This window comes from Canis lupus, chromosome 34 (genome assembly GCF_048164855.1).
Source record: "Canis lupus baileyi chromosome 34, mCanLup2.hap1, whole genome shotgun sequence".
NCBI lineage: Eukaryota > Metazoa > Chordata > Mammalia > Carnivora > Canidae > Canis > Canis lupus.
This window is the reverse complement of record NC_132871.1, coordinates 19,491,303-19,510,300: the sequence shown is the minus strand read 5'-3', so window position 1 is coordinate 19,510,300 and position 18,998 is coordinate 19,491,303. Positions and strand designations below refer to the sequence as shown.

The 18,998-nt window shown below is 35.5% G+C and overlaps 1 protein-coding gene across 4 annotated transcripts in view; it reads right to left on the bottom strand.

The window, feature by feature from the left end:
• Positions 1-18,998, bottom strand: part of SCN9A (sodium voltage-gated channel alpha subunit 9) — a 159,817-nt gene that overhangs the window by 60,641 nt on the left and 80,178 nt on the right. For 3 of the 4 annotated variants that reach the window (XM_072810932.1, XM_072810933.1, XM_072810935.1), the window contains 8 exons: positions 18,073-18,214; positions 16,285-16,491; positions 14,193-14,480; positions 11,715-12,086; positions 8,884-9,013; positions 7,300-7,538; positions 4,462-4,635; positions 3,284-3,640 (listed from right to left, as the gene is read on the bottom strand). In XM_072810932.1, the coding sequence (XP_072667033.1) occupies positions 3,284-3,640; positions 4,462-4,635; positions 7,300-7,538; positions 8,884-9,013; positions 11,715-12,086; positions 14,193-14,480; positions 16,285-16,491; positions 18,073-18,214 (1,909 nt within the window). The remainder of the gene's footprint in view (positions 1-3,283; positions 3,641-4,461; positions 4,636-7,299; positions 7,539-8,883; positions 9,014-11,714; positions 12,087-14,192; positions 14,481-16,284; positions 16,492-18,072; positions 18,215-18,998) is intronic. The other variant, XM_072810934.1, reaches the window with a different exon arrangement.

Sequence of the window (18,998 nt, the reverse complement as noted above, 5' to 3'; positions counted from 1 at the left end):
AGAGAGGGAGAGACACAGGCAGAGGGAGAAGTAGGCTTCCCGCAGGGGAATGTGGGACTCAATCCCAGGACCCCAGGATCATGACCTGAGCCAAAGGCAGACACTCAACCACTGAGCCACCCAGGCATCCTTAAGATCTATTTTCTTAGCAACTTTCAAGTATATAATATAGTATTATTAGCTATAATTACCATGCTGTAAACAAGATTCCTAGAGTTTATTTATTTTGTAGCTGGAATTTTGAACTTTGACTGTCCTTTCTCATTACCCTTCATTACGCCGCTAGTTATCATTACATTCTGGTCTCTGTTTCTGTGAGTGTGGCTTTTATAAGATTCCACATATTTCAATAATGTGCTTCTTTTCTGTCACATCATTTTTTTTAAGATTTTATTTATTTATTCATGAGACACACACACACACACATAGAGGCAGAGACACAGGCAGAGGGAGAAGCAGGCTCCATGCAGGGAGCCCGACGTGGGACTCCCCTATCTCCAGGATCATGCCCTGAGCTGAAGGTGGCGCTAAACTGCTGAGCCACCCGGGCTGCCTTGTCACATCATTATTAAGGATAATAACAATAACTTTCATTCCATCAAAAATCATAATAAGACTCTACTATTTTATCAAAATCTACTGGTATCACAAATGAAAATGAAATCCCTTCTGTATCACACATCCGTTATCAGATTAAGCAGGGAAAGACATTAATAAAATATATGTTTGATTCAACATCATTTTGATTATTGTTCTTTCTTATTGTTTTTAACCATTTTAACTAATTGGTAGTAAAATGAACTAAGGAAAAAGTAAAAAAAATGAGAGATCTGTTTAGTATGTAACTCATACACAGAGGACTGTATCAGAAACATAAATTTTTGTTTTTCTTTTTAGATTCTAATTATTATTATTATTATTATTATTATTATTATTATTGGTAATTCCTTAACAAAGAGTTGGTTATCTGTTTTGTGAATTATATTTCTCTTGTCTTTCACTATTACTAGCAAATCATGAATAAATATCATCATGAGTCAGTCATTACCAATTCTATATGATTAAACATTCCCCAAGATATCCCAGCTGTTTTTAACTATGAACTCATATTGCTTTTCAAAATAAACCATTGCTCTCACACTTGTGTTCATGCTTAAATATTACTTAACATATTATTCAAAGGCCCACTTCAAAATTCTTTGAGTCACTATTTAGAATTTCCCTCATTTTCTACTGTGTCAAGAGCATTTATTTTTGCCTCACTGCTAGCACTTACCACTTCTTCCTTATCTGATAATTTTGTGTACCACTTTCCTATGTCCATAGATTGTAAGTAACTTGAACATGGACTAACTCACAGGTATATATCTTTAATCCATCCTGCAATATCCAAATACATTTCCTTTCACAGAGAAAGCAATACAAATATTTAATGAGTAATTCGAGAATGTTCAAAGAATTCCCCTTACTTCACACATCCCTGAGTGAGTACTAAATATTAAAATTAGTTGTGACTAACAGCTTTGGTATGATATGTTTTGACATCCTATATCTTACAGAAAGCTACATTTTGATATTTTCATGGCAAAATTTTTAAGAAGTATACAAACAAATCACATTATAGGAGCTTATGAATACAAATGTTAAATTCAGAAGAACTGGATAGAGAACATACATTTTATTTCATCTTGGAAGGGATTTATAAGCCTGTATAAAGCTAGAAAATTTATTACTACAACAACTAAAGGATGATCAGTAATTACTGATCTCAGAATTCTAACTCATGGTGTCTATATGTTGTGCAGTAATGGCCTAGAATTTAGATTGCATAATTTACTCTGAATATATCTAGCCACTTAAAGGCACAAAACAGTACCATTTAATATGTGATTTGATGAATGTAGCTCTGAATTACTTTTGACATGGGGGCTTCAAGGACAAAAAAAATTAGCAACTTATTTTCAAGTCAGTAGAAAGTAAAAGTGCTAACCATATAGTTGTGTCTATACCCCACTCCCAGGATTCCTAATAAGGAGTCTGATGCCAAGCTGACAAACTAAACCAAGTCAACATGGTGGCTTTGAAAATTGAAGTGAGTCATGAAAGAGCATCTTATCCCAATTTTCTGTTTGTAAGCCTGAAAGTTTTCACCAATAAGTAGGTAAACAAACAAACAAACAAACAAAAAAACAGAGAAGGAGTACAAACCAAGCAAACACTCTTGGAGAAGTAGATGTTCAATTGTGAAAGAGTTGCTACAGAGCAGTGGAGGGCAAATTTTTTCTATAAAGAGCGAGATAAAAAATATTTTGACCTCTGTAGGACATAGAATCTCTGTGGCAACTATTCAATTTTGTCACTGCAGAGTAAAACAGACATAGACAATAAGTCAATGAATTAGCATGTCTGTATTCTAATAAAATTTTCCTTACAGAGCCTGAAAATTTCATATAATTTCTATGTGTCACGAAATATTATTTTTCCTTTTATTTTTTTAAATCATTGAACGAATATAAAACCAAAAAACATTCCAAGCTCGCAAGGTCATACAAAAACAGGCAGTATGTATGCTGGATTTGACACATGAGCCATAGTTTCTTGATCCTTGCTATGGTTGGTTGTGTTATTACATATGACTGTACAGCAATGGGACCAGTCCTTTCAATTGCTTTGTTCCATTATAACCTCATTTTTGTTATTGTAATTTAATCATATTCTATTTACTAGTATAACTTGATATTTGAATGGACTTTTAAGAGACAGGAAAACCACAGATTTAATTCATGTGACATCACTATCAAAATGAGAGAATATAAAGTAGAAAACTTCCCATTAAAATAAATATTGTGAAGGGGTGCCTGGGTGGCTCAGTTGGCTAACTGTCCAACTCTTGGTTTTGGTTCAGGTCACAATCTCACGGGTTGTGAGATTGAGCCCTGCATCGGACTTCATGCTTAGCAAGGAGTCTGCTTGAAGATTCTCTCCCTCTGCCCCTCCTTCCCTGCACATGCTCTCTCTTTTTCTCTCTCAAATAAATATTTTTAAAAATACAATAAATAAAACAAAATTTGTGAAAAATACAAATATAGGTTATCTGTCAGGGAAATTGAAACAATATTTCATTTTCTTTTCTGTACTTTCCTATATTAAAATGAGCAATATTCTATTACAATTAATAGTTTCAGGTATAATTAATCCTAAAATTATAAAATAACAGATCTGATAAGATCATATAACAATTTTCTATGCAGAATTTTAAATGTGTGAATATCTGATTACGTACCACTAGGTTTCCAATGACCATGACCATCATGTACACAATAAGGCACATGGCTTGACCAGCGACCTCCATACAGTCCCACATGGTTTCTATCCACTCTCCACACAGCACACGGAAGACAATTAGGAAAGAGTGGAAGAAGTCATTCATGTGCCAGCGTGGGAGTGTACAGTCTTCATTGATCTTGCAGACACATTCTTTGTAGCTCTTACCAAAGAGCTGCATGCCGACCACGGCAAAAATGAAGACGATGATAGCCAACACCAAGGTGAGGTTGCCCAGAGCCCCCACTGAGTTGCCGATGATCTTTATCAGCATATTCAGTGTTGGCCAAGACTTTGCTAGTTTGAAAACTCGAAGCTAAAAGGAAACACAATGCTTAACATTAATTATTATGAAAAATGTTCAATGTTTCCAATCTTGAGTTTTGTTCCAAATTTTAAATTCTAAAATATTATCATTATTAACTAAAATTGATTATTTCTATTTTTTTACTTTCAGCTATTTTCAATATTTCTATTATTTTGTTATGCTTGCCACAATATAATTACTACACATATATTTGCAGGAAGTTCAGGATTGCTATAAAAGCCTATTATTATGGTTTCAGATATTATTCCCTTTATTATTGATAATTTATCCTTAACTCTATCTTCTGATACTTTAAAATTTTTTAAAATTTTGAATATAGTCTGATACTTTTATCTACTTTTTCAGCCTGACGTAGGGATAAAGCCCAACATGTTAGAGAAAAATGCTTTTAAGTCTTTACATTTTTATATTTTTGATATTAGATAACAATCATTTTGGGGACAATAATTTGACTTTTAGTTATCAAACCCATAAAGTAATGATCATACTGTAGGAGCTGAAATTCTGTAAACCATAAGCTTCTTAATGTGAAATAAATTATTGCCTACTGGCAAAGAAATATTTTCTTTACCTACTTCTATTATACTAGTATATACAACTGAATGTCTTCAAGATCCTAAAATTAATTCAATTACGACTATGTCTTCAAGACGCTAAGATAAAAATATTCATGTGATTTTTGAGCTCTTTAGGAGCTTTTCTTATGGAATGAAATTGATTATACTAGATAGCAAGACCTAATCTTGTCTTTTGATTCAAACCTCCAATCTTATATGTGGAATATAATAGTAAGGTTGGTTTATATTTACCAATCTGAATGATCGCAGAACTGACAGTCCTTCCACATCTGCTAGAAAAAGCTCCACTAAACTTAAAGTCACAATAAGGCTGTCAAAAATGTTCCATCCTACTTGGAAATACTCATATGGATCCATGGCAATTAGTTTTAAAACCATTTCAGCTGCAAAGATCCCAGTGAAGACCTAAATGAGAAATACAACATTTTTTTCTAGTATTCTTAAAAGCATGGAATCAAAGTAATGATGATTATGACTATTTGTTTAGCATCTCTGTGCTTTAGTCAATGTACCAGATCCTTTACAAATGTATATAATTATCTCATTTAGTCCCATAAACTTGGTGATACTATTTCTATAGCTATAATACAAGCATTACAGAGTTAAAAAGCTCTAACTCCTGTCTGCTCTCATCATCTTTAGACAGCATTTTATTTTTTTAAAGATTTTTTAAATTTTTTATTTCTTTATGAGAGACACACAGAGAGAGGCAGAGACATAGGCAGACAGAGAAGCAGGTTCCCTGTGGGTAATCCAATGCAGGACTCAATCCCGGGGTCCCGGGATCATGCCCTGAGCCAAAGGCAGACACTCAACCAAGGAACCACCCAGGTGTCCCTAGACAGTATTTTAGAAGAGCATATAAGAATTCCATATAAATAGGGGTACATGGGTGGCATAGTCGGTTAAGTGTACAACTCTTGGTTTCGGTGTAGGTCATAATTTCAGGGTCACGGATCTCATGGTTGTGAGATCAAGCCTCCCATTGGGCTCTGCACCCAGGGCAGAGTCTACCTGAGATTCTCTCTCCCTCTCCCTTTGCCCTTCCTGCTCCTGCTCTCTCTCTCTCTCATTCTCTCTCACATAAATAAAAAAAAAATCTTAAAAAAATTCCACATAAATAAAACTATGACAATTAACACAGTCACTTTTTGGAAAAAAAAAGTTATGAGGGTCAATAAGTTATTCTGGAAGAAAATGAAAAGGAAGTATAGATGGATACTGAAATTTTGAGCCAGTCTTTTTGTCTGGTCTGACGACTGCTAAGTTAATAGAGAATATGTTGACTCACTCTTTAAAGATTTATCAGTAGAATAGGAAAAAGTATTTAATTGACACAGTGGGAACTAAAGTAAGACTTCCAAAGCTTTGACACAAAAGTGCATCACAAAACATCATTAATTCATGACACTGGTATCAAAGGATTGACTTAAAAAGAAAACAGTAAAGGACTTGTTTATGAATCATTCAGATTTGATTTGACTCAAAGAAGCTGACCCAAGAAGGCTCAAAGGGAAATGGTGAAGTCTTTAAGTGCTGCGTCAATTAAAAAAAAAATGCAACATCAAGAAGACAAGCAGGAAGTACCCACACTTAGGGTTGTGGCAAGAGATAAGAAACAGGATAAATTCTTTTGAGGTTCACAGTGATATAGTCAACTCAGCAAGAAGGTACTGATTTTCATGATCTGTGCCTCCACCAATTAGAAACAAGACAGTCCTTTTTTTTATTAAAATTTTGCTACTTAACATACAATGCAATATTGACTTCTAGAATAGAATTCAGTGATTCGTCACTTATATACAACACCCAGTGCTCAACACAAGTGACTTCCTTACTACCCATCACCCATCTAGTCCTGTCTTTTTCCAAAGAGAAACAGAAGGGAAGAAGAATGCTACCTCAGAGAGCACATGTGGTACATATAACTCAACTAAAAATATATGGGAAAGAAGTGTGACTCAGAAACAAACTCTTTGGCTTCAAAGATCAATTGGTATGGGATTGTGGCAAAAGTAAAATGATCTGACAGACATTCACAAAGACATCCAGAATCATTCACAATTTATGAAGAGTCATAAACTGGGACCCTCTGGCCATGAAATAGAACTTCTGTCTGCTTCACACTGATTCTCACAAACTAGCACTTATCATTTGCCTTAAGGCATTAATTAAGTAAAAATGTGACCAGCCCTGCACATTTAAGAGATCACTCTGGCACCCATTTTCCTAATAGGATCCTATATCTTCCTGAAGCATAGTGCCCTGTGTCTTCTGTGTCCAGTTCTCCCATTTTGGTTTCTTGGTATCCATCTTCTTAAGGCTTCCTTCTGCTAATTGATTTACAGCATGATTATGATTAATAGTAACAGTAATGATAGGTTTAATTTGTTAATGACTTATGATATACCACACCAATGTTAACTAGAAAGTGTTTAATCCTCTTAATAGTATGATAAATGAAGTGTTATTATTATAAATAATGAATCATTTTTCTAATTTAACAAATGATATTTTATAAATGAGAAAATTAAAGATTATAGAGATTAACACGTTTGTTAAAGGTCATACAACCAGTAAGAGGCAGAATCAGAAGTCAAATCCAGGACTTTGGGAAAGGCCCAGATACTTCACTTGTATGTCAAAACAAACCATCCATAGTCTTTCTGAAAATATGTGGAGAATGTACTCACAAGGCAGCTGCTATGTAATTATAAAATGGATAAGAAAGTATCAAATTTTCAGACTGTTACTTCAAAGAGATATGCCAGCAGAAAAGAAAAACATGCTATCAACTCCCAAGATGGTGAGTGACCCTCTTTGGAAATAGTATTGTTACAGACCTCTGAATCTCTGCAAAGTCACTTAAAATAGTATCACCAGAAAGTTGACTCGGTACAATGATTCATACTGTGAATTCTGGATATTGACTCGGTACAATGATTCATACTGTGAATTCTGGATATGGATAATTATGTAATTACATATCCATATGACGTAAAAAATAAAGAAATGACAGTCATGACAATCAGAGAACTATGGGTATATAACATGCATTAAGAGACTCACCAAATTTCCCACAGTAAGTACATTTTTGAATTCATCAGTCATTGGGTGATGCTCCATAGCCATAAACAATGTGTTTAAAACTATGCAAATGGTAATAGCAAGATCTACAAAAGGATCCATGACAATAAAATAGACAAGCTTTTTGAATTTTATCCAATATGGAGAACAATTCCAGATCAAGAATGTGTGTGCAAATCTATACCACCAAGGTGGACATTTTTGTCTGGACTCTTCAAGTTCTGGGGGAAAAAACAGCAGAAAACAGTAAGTCCAATCATTTATTTATTTTATTCCTAACCAGGTACAAATCAGCACTACTCCAACACTGAAACAAATTTTCTGTTTACAAATTTACAAATTTAACAGTGCTTCTTCTATGAAAGCTTAGCATAGGGCAGCCCTCGTGGCTCGGTGGTTTAGTGCTGCCTTCAGCCCAGGGCCTGATCCTGGAGACCTGGGATCGAGTCCCACATTGGGCTCCCTGCATGGAGCCTGCTTCTCCCTCTGCCTGTGTCTCTGCCTCTCTCTCTTTCTCTCTCTCTCTCTGTGTCTCTCATGAATAAATAAATAAAATCTTTAAAAAAAGAAAGCATAGCATATTACATAGAAAATCTTATATTACCAATGTTCATTTACTAGAGAAAGTATAAGTTAGGGGAAGGCAATGAAATTAATGACTTAAAGCAGATACAGGCAACTCCCTGAGAAACATATACCTAACATGCGATGGGAAACAGGAGAACCTATGTTTTCTTAATGGAGAAGTATATATTTTCCACCAATATATATCCCTTCACAGGTGAAAACGATCTCAGAACCAAAAGACTAGAAATAACTTATGGAGTGACTCATTCAATAGATATGTCATGCCGTGAGCCCTTTCATTTCTTACCATTAAGTTTAAGAGGTGGGTGGAAACTTTGTTTGCCATCATGGTATTTTTGGGTATGAGGTGGCAATCTATGGACGAGGTGGGACCTCTGGGGCATGTTGTAGGGGGTGAGGGTGGGAGCCAGCACATTTTAAAAGTTGCCATCCTTAATTCTCTTCTCAATGCATCTCATGGTCTAACCACTATTGTTTCCATTATGTTCTCTGAATTGCTTTCTTAATGTCTTTTCATCATAATCTGGATAGATGTTAGATCACATATTATCATTTTATAATTTTACTGAATATGCTCAGGGATAGCCATTTATAGACATCTGGAAGTATGTATTATTTTCTTGCATATTAGAGAGATGATAATTTCAGAGAGACTAGTTTAAATTTCTAAGACTATATAGTGAGAACCACACAGCCCTAGGTTAGCCTAGATTTCTTCATTAATAACCATTGAGCTATTTATCTTTGCGAAGTCCTATCACTCAATGTCTTTAATCACAGAAAACTTTATCAACTTTTTGAGCACATAAAGACCATTCCATTAGTATCCATTGGTTATCTTTACTATTGTTTATAATCAATTTTTATTCTTTGAATTCTCCCTAAGAACTTCATATACCTATTTAAGACTGAGCAGGATTTATCTAAATTCTGTTTATAAAAATCTGTATGGGTAAGTAAGCGAGTATTATTACATACCTTCTACAGTGTTTGTTAATATGCTTACTCTACTCATCGCTCTTTGTCTCAGATTTGGATCATTCAACATGTCTTCGGAAAGGAGATAAGAACTGGAACGTCTTTTCTTGTGTATTTGATTAGTTGTACCCTGAAAGAAAAAAAGATGATTACTTAAAGTTCTAAGAATAGAATTCTAATAAATTATAGGTGTAGAATAAAATCTTGCTTAGGTAGTTGTAGTTCTTAAATAAAAGTAGAGACTAGGTTGCTGGGTTGGAATCATAGCTCTGCTACTCATGGGTATGTATAACTGGAGAGTTACTTAACTCCTGTCTCTGTTCTAGTATTGGTAAAATGGAGATAATCATAGTACTTGCCTCATATTCTTACTTTGAGGATTAAAAGAATTAATGCTTAGAAAAATAAAAAATAAAACAAGTTGTTTTGTTGTTACAATCATGTTTATCATCTATTTTTCTGGGTCTTTAATTTGTTCAGATAGTTTTACCATGTAAGAGTCCTACATGAAAACAGCTAGACATGTACTGCAGTGATGCGTAGTAAAGGGGCAGAGCCTCAGTTTTCTCTGATAAATTTCTGTAATTATTCTTTGTTGAGGTAATAGCATTAATGGTGGTGACTGTAATGGTTGTCTCATATTTTGCTCTGAGTATGATGATAAATGACTCCATTTGAAAAGCACAATGGGGACTGGTGGGAACTAGAGCAAAATGGAGAATGTAAGCTCCATCTAAAAGAGGTGACCACTGTTCTGCTCTAAAGCATTGTTGCCATGCAGGAATATGAGCTCAATCTTACCAGGTACACTCACTTTTGTGTGAAAATGTCTTATTTTTAAATCTTGGCAACCAATTCAAAGTTAAAACAGTATCCTGGTTCCGTGCAGGCCAATAATACACACACATACACACACCACTCACACACATATATACACACAAACAACTATACAACTCTATATGTATATCACATATCTATCTGCTTTGTTGTAGCATGTATTTATATGCACTTTACGAGCATATAAACATGGTTCTAGAGTTTTAATGTTGTATAGTTGTTTGGATATAGTTATATATGTGTGTATCTCAAAACATGGACACATGGGCATAATATCTGCATATGTGTCTGTATGTGTATGTGCAGACATGCACACATACATATCTGCAGGTGGCTTTTCATAGAGATCAGATACAATCTCTGATTTACTGACTTCCCAGAAACAGCAATTTTTCTACCAGTCAAATGAGAGTAACAAATCCTTTTTCATGTAGACATGTTTTAGTTGTCAAGGTTATATTATTTGTCATGCATTTTTTTCATCTGTACATTTTTGCCACACTATTACGTTTACTGCATTTCTGTTGAATCTTAGAGTATCCAGTTTCATATTTTGTTTCAGGATTTATGGTAACACTGATTTTCCTATGGTAAAAGTAAGGTCTTAAAACATTTTATTTAAAGGTATGAAATATCACAAAAATTTGATATAAATTATATATTTCACAGATAATATGTCATTGAAAAGAAAAACACAGCAAAGATCTGGTTCCATAGAAATTTAACATGCTCATTTGATAAGGAAAAATATCTTGACAGAAGGGCCAAAGCTGTATCATGCAAGCATAGAGGTCACACGTTACCTAAAAGCACATGCGTTCATTCCAACTGAAATATGTTTGTGGCCATGACTTTGATGGAACTTTATTCTCAAGAAAAATACTATATCATCTGAAAATATAAATATATGAATAAGCAGCATGGGTTCAAAGCTTGTTAGGCTAGTCGAAACTCCTGCTGATATTTAGTAATGCAATGTAACATAGTGAGTGGTCTAAAGAGGTCTAAAGAGACCTGGAAACTCCAGAAACCAGAAAGATCTCTTTTAAGCCTAATCAGACTCTTTTGCTAACCAATTACTTCTAAACTCTTGAAATTGTTTCTTTGGACTAGTTGTTTTGTTTTTGCTTTTATGCATGTATATTCGTATTAGTGTATGCAGTATATTAGTTTTTTATTCATAGACTCCAGACAAAATAAGTTTTTTTTAAATGAAAACAGTAATTTTCACTTATGTATGGGGAAAAAGCATAGCTATTCTAAATTATTTCTGAGTTAAGAAGTCTACCACACATTGGAGAGACAGCAAAAGTGTGGTGGGTTAAAAGCACAAGCTCTGAAACAGAGGGTCTTTGTTTGAATTTCAGGACTACTATATATATTAGCTGAATGAACTTGAGCAAGCTGCTTTACTTCTCTGTGTCTTTGTTTCCCCCTTCCTAAAACAGGAATCATATATACCACTTTATAGGGCCATTGTGAATATTGAACACACATTTGCTATTATTACTACTATTTTTAAAACTCAATATTCCTTGCACAAGGTATAAACAGTATCTTGAACAAGGTATCAGTAGGTGGCAAATAATCAAAACTTCCAAAAAAAAAAAAAAAAAAAAAAATCAAAACTTCCTTACAAAAATGAGACCTATTATCAACTGATAAGATCAGCATGATCAATGCATTTCCTGTGTTGATACATTTGCATGTATGTCTTTTATACATTGTTTTGTACAGGGATGGTTTATAATATCCAAGTATAATATCAATAGATAAATTCCTTTTTAAAAAAATGGAGTTTCAAATATCTTTGCATTAGACATCTACAGCATACAGTATGCAAATTATGTTAATGAGTTAACGGTGTGTTTCTAGAGTAGAGGTATTGCAAAATGCAGAGCCATTCACAGGACCAGAGAAGGTCCCACTAGCAGAGACTGAGTGATGCAAGAATAAAGGCCGAGCCATGCCTGAGCTATTCAAAACGTCCTTACGCTGTCATCAGAAGTTGCCTTATCTATTATCACCTCTGGCAGAAGCTGTCCATTGGGGAGCATGAGAGCTGAGGGTCCATCAACCAGGGAGACCACACCATTGCAGTCCACGGCACTGTGCATCTTCCCATTCACCGGCAGCACCGGGGGGGACCTACTGGCTTGGCTGATGTTACTGCTGCGCCGCTCCCGAGGTCTGTGGGGCACAAACAGTGAGCCCCTCCTGCTTTCACTGTCTCCGAAAATGCTATGCTCATCGTCGGCAAATTCAGTCTCAGAGCCGATATCTTTCCCTCGACCTTTGAAACTAAAAAGACTTGTTCTGCTGCTGCGCCTTCCAGAAAACAAGGAGCCTCGAATGCTGAGTGGTGACTGCAGAAAAGAGAAGAGATGACACTTATCTGCTGAAGCACCAAGAATAGAGCACACAGAACTGGCTACTGACATGGCTGAGTGGAGGTCAGGTGGCTCCACTCTGGTTTAAAAGGAACATAGTTAAAAACAAAGAAATCCGGCAGCAAGACAAATTCTTCCAAATAAGGGATGAAAAGATAGGATGAATTCATCCTTTTAGGAACAGGTAAATTATTCATTGCCATACAGATATTTTCTACCATGGCCTCTACTGTTCTTCTTTTCTTTTTTCTTTTTAAGATTTTATTGACTTATTTGAGAGATAGAGACAGCAGAGTGTGAGAGAGAAGGCCTGAGCTGGGGGTAGTGGCAGAGGGAGAGGAAGAAGTAGGCTCCCCACTGAGCAGGGAGCCCAACGTGGGGCTTGATCCTAGCACCCTGGGCTCACGACCTGAGCCAAAGGCAGATGCTTAACCAACTGAGCCACAGGTGCCCCTATACATTGATCCCTAAGTTCTCTAAGTAACTGACACTTTCTTGAGGCCAAAGACCACACTGTATGCTTCTTTGCCTTCCATTGCTTGCAACTCCACTTTACATATTGGAAACTCAGTCAAGGTACGTTGAGAAAGACCTTTAAATATCAATGAGTTTACGAAGTCATAAAACACTAGAACTTGAGAGAGATTGCCCAACAACAAAGAGGGGTAAGTCACATTTATTTGACTCGTGGCCAGGACAAACTGTGTCCATAAACCAAACTGAATGTTTATTCTTTGGAAGTACCTATTTCAATAAATGTTAGTGCTTCCTATGGACAGGACAAAGTGGCAGGCACTCTGAATAATGGGAAGTAAGCATAACAAAGTCTCTGTCTTAAAACTAGCTTGGATTGTTCTTGTCATATTTCCTTTTATTGATATCACATGTATTCAAGTTCAGTCTCTCCAGCTAAATAATAAAATCTTTTATGGCAGGGACGCTATGTTTTATTTGTATGTCTGTCTGGCAGTGTCTTAAACACTTAAGCAGTAGAAATTTTAAATGAAGACATAAATGAGAAGGTTAGTAATTCTGAGCAGGGCATCAAAGAGCTGACTGGACAAGTGGAGAGGGGAGAGATAAATCTGTGGGATGAGTGGCATCTGAGCTAGTGAATGAAGAATGGGTGCTTCTGCACCAGGATTCGGAAAACAAAAAGAATGAGTGCTATGACACCAGTGGTTCTACACCACTTAGCGAACACGATATGTATTAAGTAATACAGGTACAGGGAGGGTAGGTAAGAGTGAATGATCATGGTGGACTGAGGGTACATGAACGTAGAGAAAGGAAGGAAATGAAGTTGAGGCCAGTCCACAACATGAATAAGTTGTGAGTCTTGTTCTGTGGTCTGTGATTATTCTACAGAGTTGGGCTTTGTTTTGTTTTTTAAAGTTGAGCCAAGGGACAGATTTGTTTTAGAAAAATGATTTGGGAAGGTTGTGTGATAGAACACAGGGAAGGGTGAAGAGACCAGAAGCAATTGTTCCTCTTGGAGGTCTGTAGGCAGGGAAACCTGAGATATGGTTTCCAGGAAGGAGAGAAAAAAATGAGAAGTTTTACACAAGCAGAAACAATAAACTGTGTAACTTGATGTTAGTGACTGAGTAGTTTGTGGGTGGAGGTTGTCAAGATGTCTTCAAACTTTCCAGCCTTGGTGACGGCTACTCAGTGGTCCCATGACTTACAGTGAAGAAAAGTGGAGAAACTAGTCAAGTTTAGTTTTTAACCAGTGAGGCCTTATAAAATACAGACTAGATAAAAATGTAGGAGTTAATATATAGTGTGAATGATTTTTTTTTTCATTTCTACGACAGTTCTCATGAATACTTTGTTTTGAAAATTTGTTTATCAGAGAAGATCATTTGACAATGCTGAAACTATAAGCTCCTTCAAAAATGGGTCAAACTTCCATGGAAAACTATGGACATCTATGTGCTTTTATTAAATGTCCAATGTTTTTTGCCTAAAAACACCGATGAAGTTGCTCACTTTCCTCTCATGAGATCCTGTACTTAAAAATGAACCATTTGCTCTGTAATCCTACCCCTGGTGAAATGCATTTGATAGCTGCAAGAGTACCTGGTTAGGGGTAGACAGCCTCTTCTCACGTGCTCGTCTATGACCTTCAACACCAAGATGGAAACTTTGTCTCCTGATGCTCTCCTCTGACTCCGATTTGGACAACTTCTCATTGTCTCCTTTTTCTTCCCCACTGGAGAGCTTCTTTTGATTCCTTTTCTTTCTTCTGTTTCTTCTTTCTTTAGCACTTTTAGAACTCAGTTTGGATGTTTCAGAGGAACTCTCAGAGAAGCCCATCATTCTGCTTCTCCCAATACTTGTGTATTCAGCTGCTGCTATTGCAATCGCCTGTTGGACCAAGAGGCCACACATACAGTAAGTCATTTCCAAAGTCTGGGGAACCCTATGCTAGGGCAGCTCTCTGCGAGGAATATAATTGCACTATGCATATAATCACGTCCCTTGTACAAGAGTAATGCCGTTTTCTTTGCACTATGACCAGAGAACTTACAGAGCATATATTTATTGCTTCTCTTGTATTGTAATAAGGCCCCATTTCACTTTGGAATTAAACTATTATACATTATTACTGTATTTATAGTAAAACAATTAAAAATAGTTTATGTGAAAGTTTTAGTAGTTAATTTTGGAACATAAAACTCACATAAACTCACATAAACATAAACCTGAATACGTGTTATTCAGGTAATTAACTCACTATTATCAATAGAGTCAGGCACTCAGTTTAATGAAGACTGAATAGTCTGAAAATGAAAATGAATTATTATAAAATCATCTCAAAAAAATGAGAGACTTCTAAGGGTTTCCTAAAAGATTCTTGGGATGGCCTAGTGTCAACGCTTTATAAAAAAATTTAAGCTTTATTATTAAAATAATCCTTGTAAAAATTTGGAAAATAAGGGCATTGTGAATAAAAAATAAAAATCACTCAAAATCTTATATCCTGGAAATAACTGCTGTTAATATGTCTTCCAATCTTTATATATAATTTTTAAATTGTTTGTATATTATACTCAATTTTGTATCTTCTTATTTAATATGTGATTATATTAACACATTTCACTGTCATAATATTCTTAAAACACCTAATTTTATGGCTGAATAATACTCCAAGAGACAAAAATATCATAATTCTACTAATTTTTAAAAATTTAAATGCTTTCTGATTTTTATTTATTTATTTATTTTTTATTTTATTTTTTTTTTTTTAAAGATTTTATTTATTTATTCATGAGAATGCACAGAGAGGAGAGAGAGAGAGGCAGAGACACAGGCAGAGGGAGAAGCAGGCTCCATGCACCGGGAGCCCGACATGGGATTCGATCCCGGTCTCCAGGATTGCGCCCTGGGCCAAAGGCAGGCGCCGAACCACTGCGCCACCCAGGGATCCCCTGCTTTCTGATTTTTAATGTTACAATACTGCACTGGACATCTTTCTGCATTCAAGTTCTCTGCATTACAGATTACTACCTTACACCTAATAAGTTAGGTACTTTGAAGATATTTAACTTAGGTTGAACCATCAAATAATTTTTAAACTCTTGCAGAATATTTAAATTTGTGTTCTCAAGGTACAAACCTTCCCAACTTCTCCCCTGAAGCGCCCCTTTGGAGAGGAATGTGAGGAAGAATCCTCTGGAATTTGTGCCTTAACCTAAGGCATCCATAACCATCAGTATAGACTTTCTTAACATCTCATGTTTTTTACCTTAAAAGTTCTTGCCACATTAACAAAAATCAATGCATATTTTGCTTTCTACCCCATAGAGTATCCGTTAACTTAAATATTTAAATAATTTTCCCTAAACTTTTGTATGCAATTGTTACACATCCTATCTGTTTTGGGACTGTGCATAATGTATACATACTGAGGCCTCATGGATAACAAGGTTAGGAGGAATGGCTTGGAACATTCTCTGTGCTGGAGTGAGCTGATGATAGGGAAAGGTACAATGGGACAGATGCCAATTCTAACTCAATCAAGAATTGGTTCCTTTGACCACATCAGAAAGAAAATTCTATTTATATTTATAAATACAGTAAGGAAAACTTCCCTAGAAAGGCCACAGAGCCTCTGCTATCCCCCTTTGGACTTCGACTCCTAGGAAGAATTTTAAATGAAATAAAATACCTCAGCTTCTTCTTGTTCTTTTTTAAGACGATCTAACATCTGTTGAAATTCTAACTCCTTTTGCCTTGCTTCTTCAATGTTTGCCTGATTCTGTTCTTCATAGGCCATGGCAACCACAGCAAGGATCAAGTTGATTAGATAGAAGGAGCCCAGAAAAATCACCACAACAAAAAAGATCATGTAGGTTTTCCCAGCAGCACGCAGTGTCTAGGGAAAAATGGAAATCATTATTTTAGTGACACAAAGATTCCTGGTAAATTATTTCAACTTCAATGGCATATTAGGCCTGGAAAAGGTGAGGCAGGTCTGGACAAACCCATGTTATCAAAAGTATAAAGGAATAAAATTATATCTCCATGGAAAATAATGAGTGTGAAAATACATACTTTTTCAGCATAAAAGATATAGTAGCAATCCATTAAACTTGTATTAAAATCAGGTATGATTCTTTACAATTTTTAAGACTAAGAATCTTGCAATTTTTCTTTATCTGCAGTCTGAAAATTACTCAGAAACCCTCTGCTATGCTCATTTTCAAATTAGAGGACCAGATAATATATATAGTTCCTTTCTTATTGATAAAATTCTATCTTTAGCAGGAAGTATGAATGATGATGTATTATGTTCACACAAAGCAGGAAGCCCCATTGAATGATCTTATCTGCTCATCTACTGTTATATTTACTTTCCATTAACATGCATTAGAAATTTTTGAATGCAGTCTATGGTAAAAAAAAAAAAAAAAATCAAACGGCCTAAAAAGATAGTACATGAAAAATCTCTCCTATCTCTGATGCTCCCTCATTTCCTTTTCTATCAGTTATTAATGTTACAGTTTCTTTTCTTTGATAAATTCTTAATTGTGGAATTGTTAGATTAAGGGGCATACTCATTTTAATTTTCATAGAGGTTCCCATGTTGCACTCTGCAGTGGTTCCCAGCAACACATGAGAAAGTCTGCCTCCCCACATCTCAGCCAGACAACGCCTCTTTTGAGCTCCATCATTCTAACAGGTAAAAAATTTGATGTTACTCTACTTTTAATTTGCATTTCTTTAATTCTGAGTAAAAGTGAGCATCTTTTTATATAAAGTTGTTGTATTCCCTTTTTCCTCTAAAGTATATAACTTATTTATATAATTTTTATATTCATTTATAATATTATCAGAAATTAAGTAGACATAAGACAGGCCAAAGGAAAAATCTGGCAATTCTGAAAAAGTGATTCATTTTTATTTATAATACAGAATGGCCATTCTCTTCTCCTTCCTCTTGGGGTTGAGTGCTGAGAATATGTAAGTGAAAAGATGCAGCCTCTAGGACAAAAAAGTTCACATTTAAGCTGGAGAGCGATGGCCATGGGAATGAACAATGAAAGCACAAGCCACGGATAAACTGAGGAATATTCAAATGCCATGTAGGTCTAGGGGAATGAGCAATTGAGTCAGCATGTGCAGAAAACAGTGTGTACAGGAGAGCAACAAAAGACCATGACAGTGTATTTCCTGCTATTTACTCAGGACCCATGGGATGCTATATTCAGAAAGGGGGAAAGTGAACTAGAGATCAAATAAGCCAAAAAAGATATGAAGATAATATATGATTTTAAGAATTTTCTAATCTCATAAAGCTGGAAGTAAAACATGTCTAATTTTACTGATAAGACAATAGGGTTTTGTCCTTTCAAAATTGAATAAATATCTCATATAAAGTCTGAGAAGGAACATTCACCAGATTTTTGCATTCATCGCATTCAAAATTGCAATGAATGTTTCTCTTGCCACTCACCTGTTGGTAAAGGTTTTCCCAGTAATCCTGGGTCATTAGCCGAAACAAGGCCAAGAAGGCCCAACTGAAAGTGTCAAAGCTCGTGTAGCCATAATCAGGGTTTCTCCCAGCTTTCACACACTTGTACCCTTCTGGACACTGACTACATATGAAAAAGAATATCACAAGTTAGACTGTTTCCAGGATGTGTGTTAAAGAGTACTACAAAACAGATAGTCAAGGTTCCTTTCCTAGAGGGACAATACTTAATAATGGTTAAGAACACATTATCTGGAATCAAGAAGAACTGGGTTTGAAGCCCAACCCTATTATTTACTAGTTGGTGACTTTGTCAAATTACTGAAATTCTTCAAGATGCAGTTCATTCTTTCTGTGAGAAGAGGATAACACCTACTTCAAATAGTTAAGACTGCTGTTAAGTTAAAAAAAAATAATGTATGCAAATTACTTAGCCTAGCTCCTGAACATAGAAAGCATTTAATAAATGGTACCTGCTATTAGTATCATCATCAAAACTTGGAAACTTCTGCTGATGTCAAATAATAGTTCTTGCATCATAAATACTGATATATAGGCTTCCACCAAAACTGGGTTCCCCCAAATTATTCTTGGAGTAAGAATTAAAAAATAGCCCAAATAGAGCAATTATATAAGTTCATAAAGATTTGCAGCTTTATGGTATTTTTCTAAAATTGGTGGATTGATACCCATGATGCTCTGAACAGTGTTCTGAACTGTCTCTGAGGGCAGCATCTCTATCTTTTTACTATAACGTTCCCAGGGTACACAGAGCCTGGTGAAGAAATATCTGGTCGGGGGAGAACAAGAACAAAGGCAATCCAGCAGAAATAAGGTGATGTATAGGAGAAACTACAAGATGGGCATTTTGCATATATGGGAGATTCTTAAAATATCTTTACCGAAAT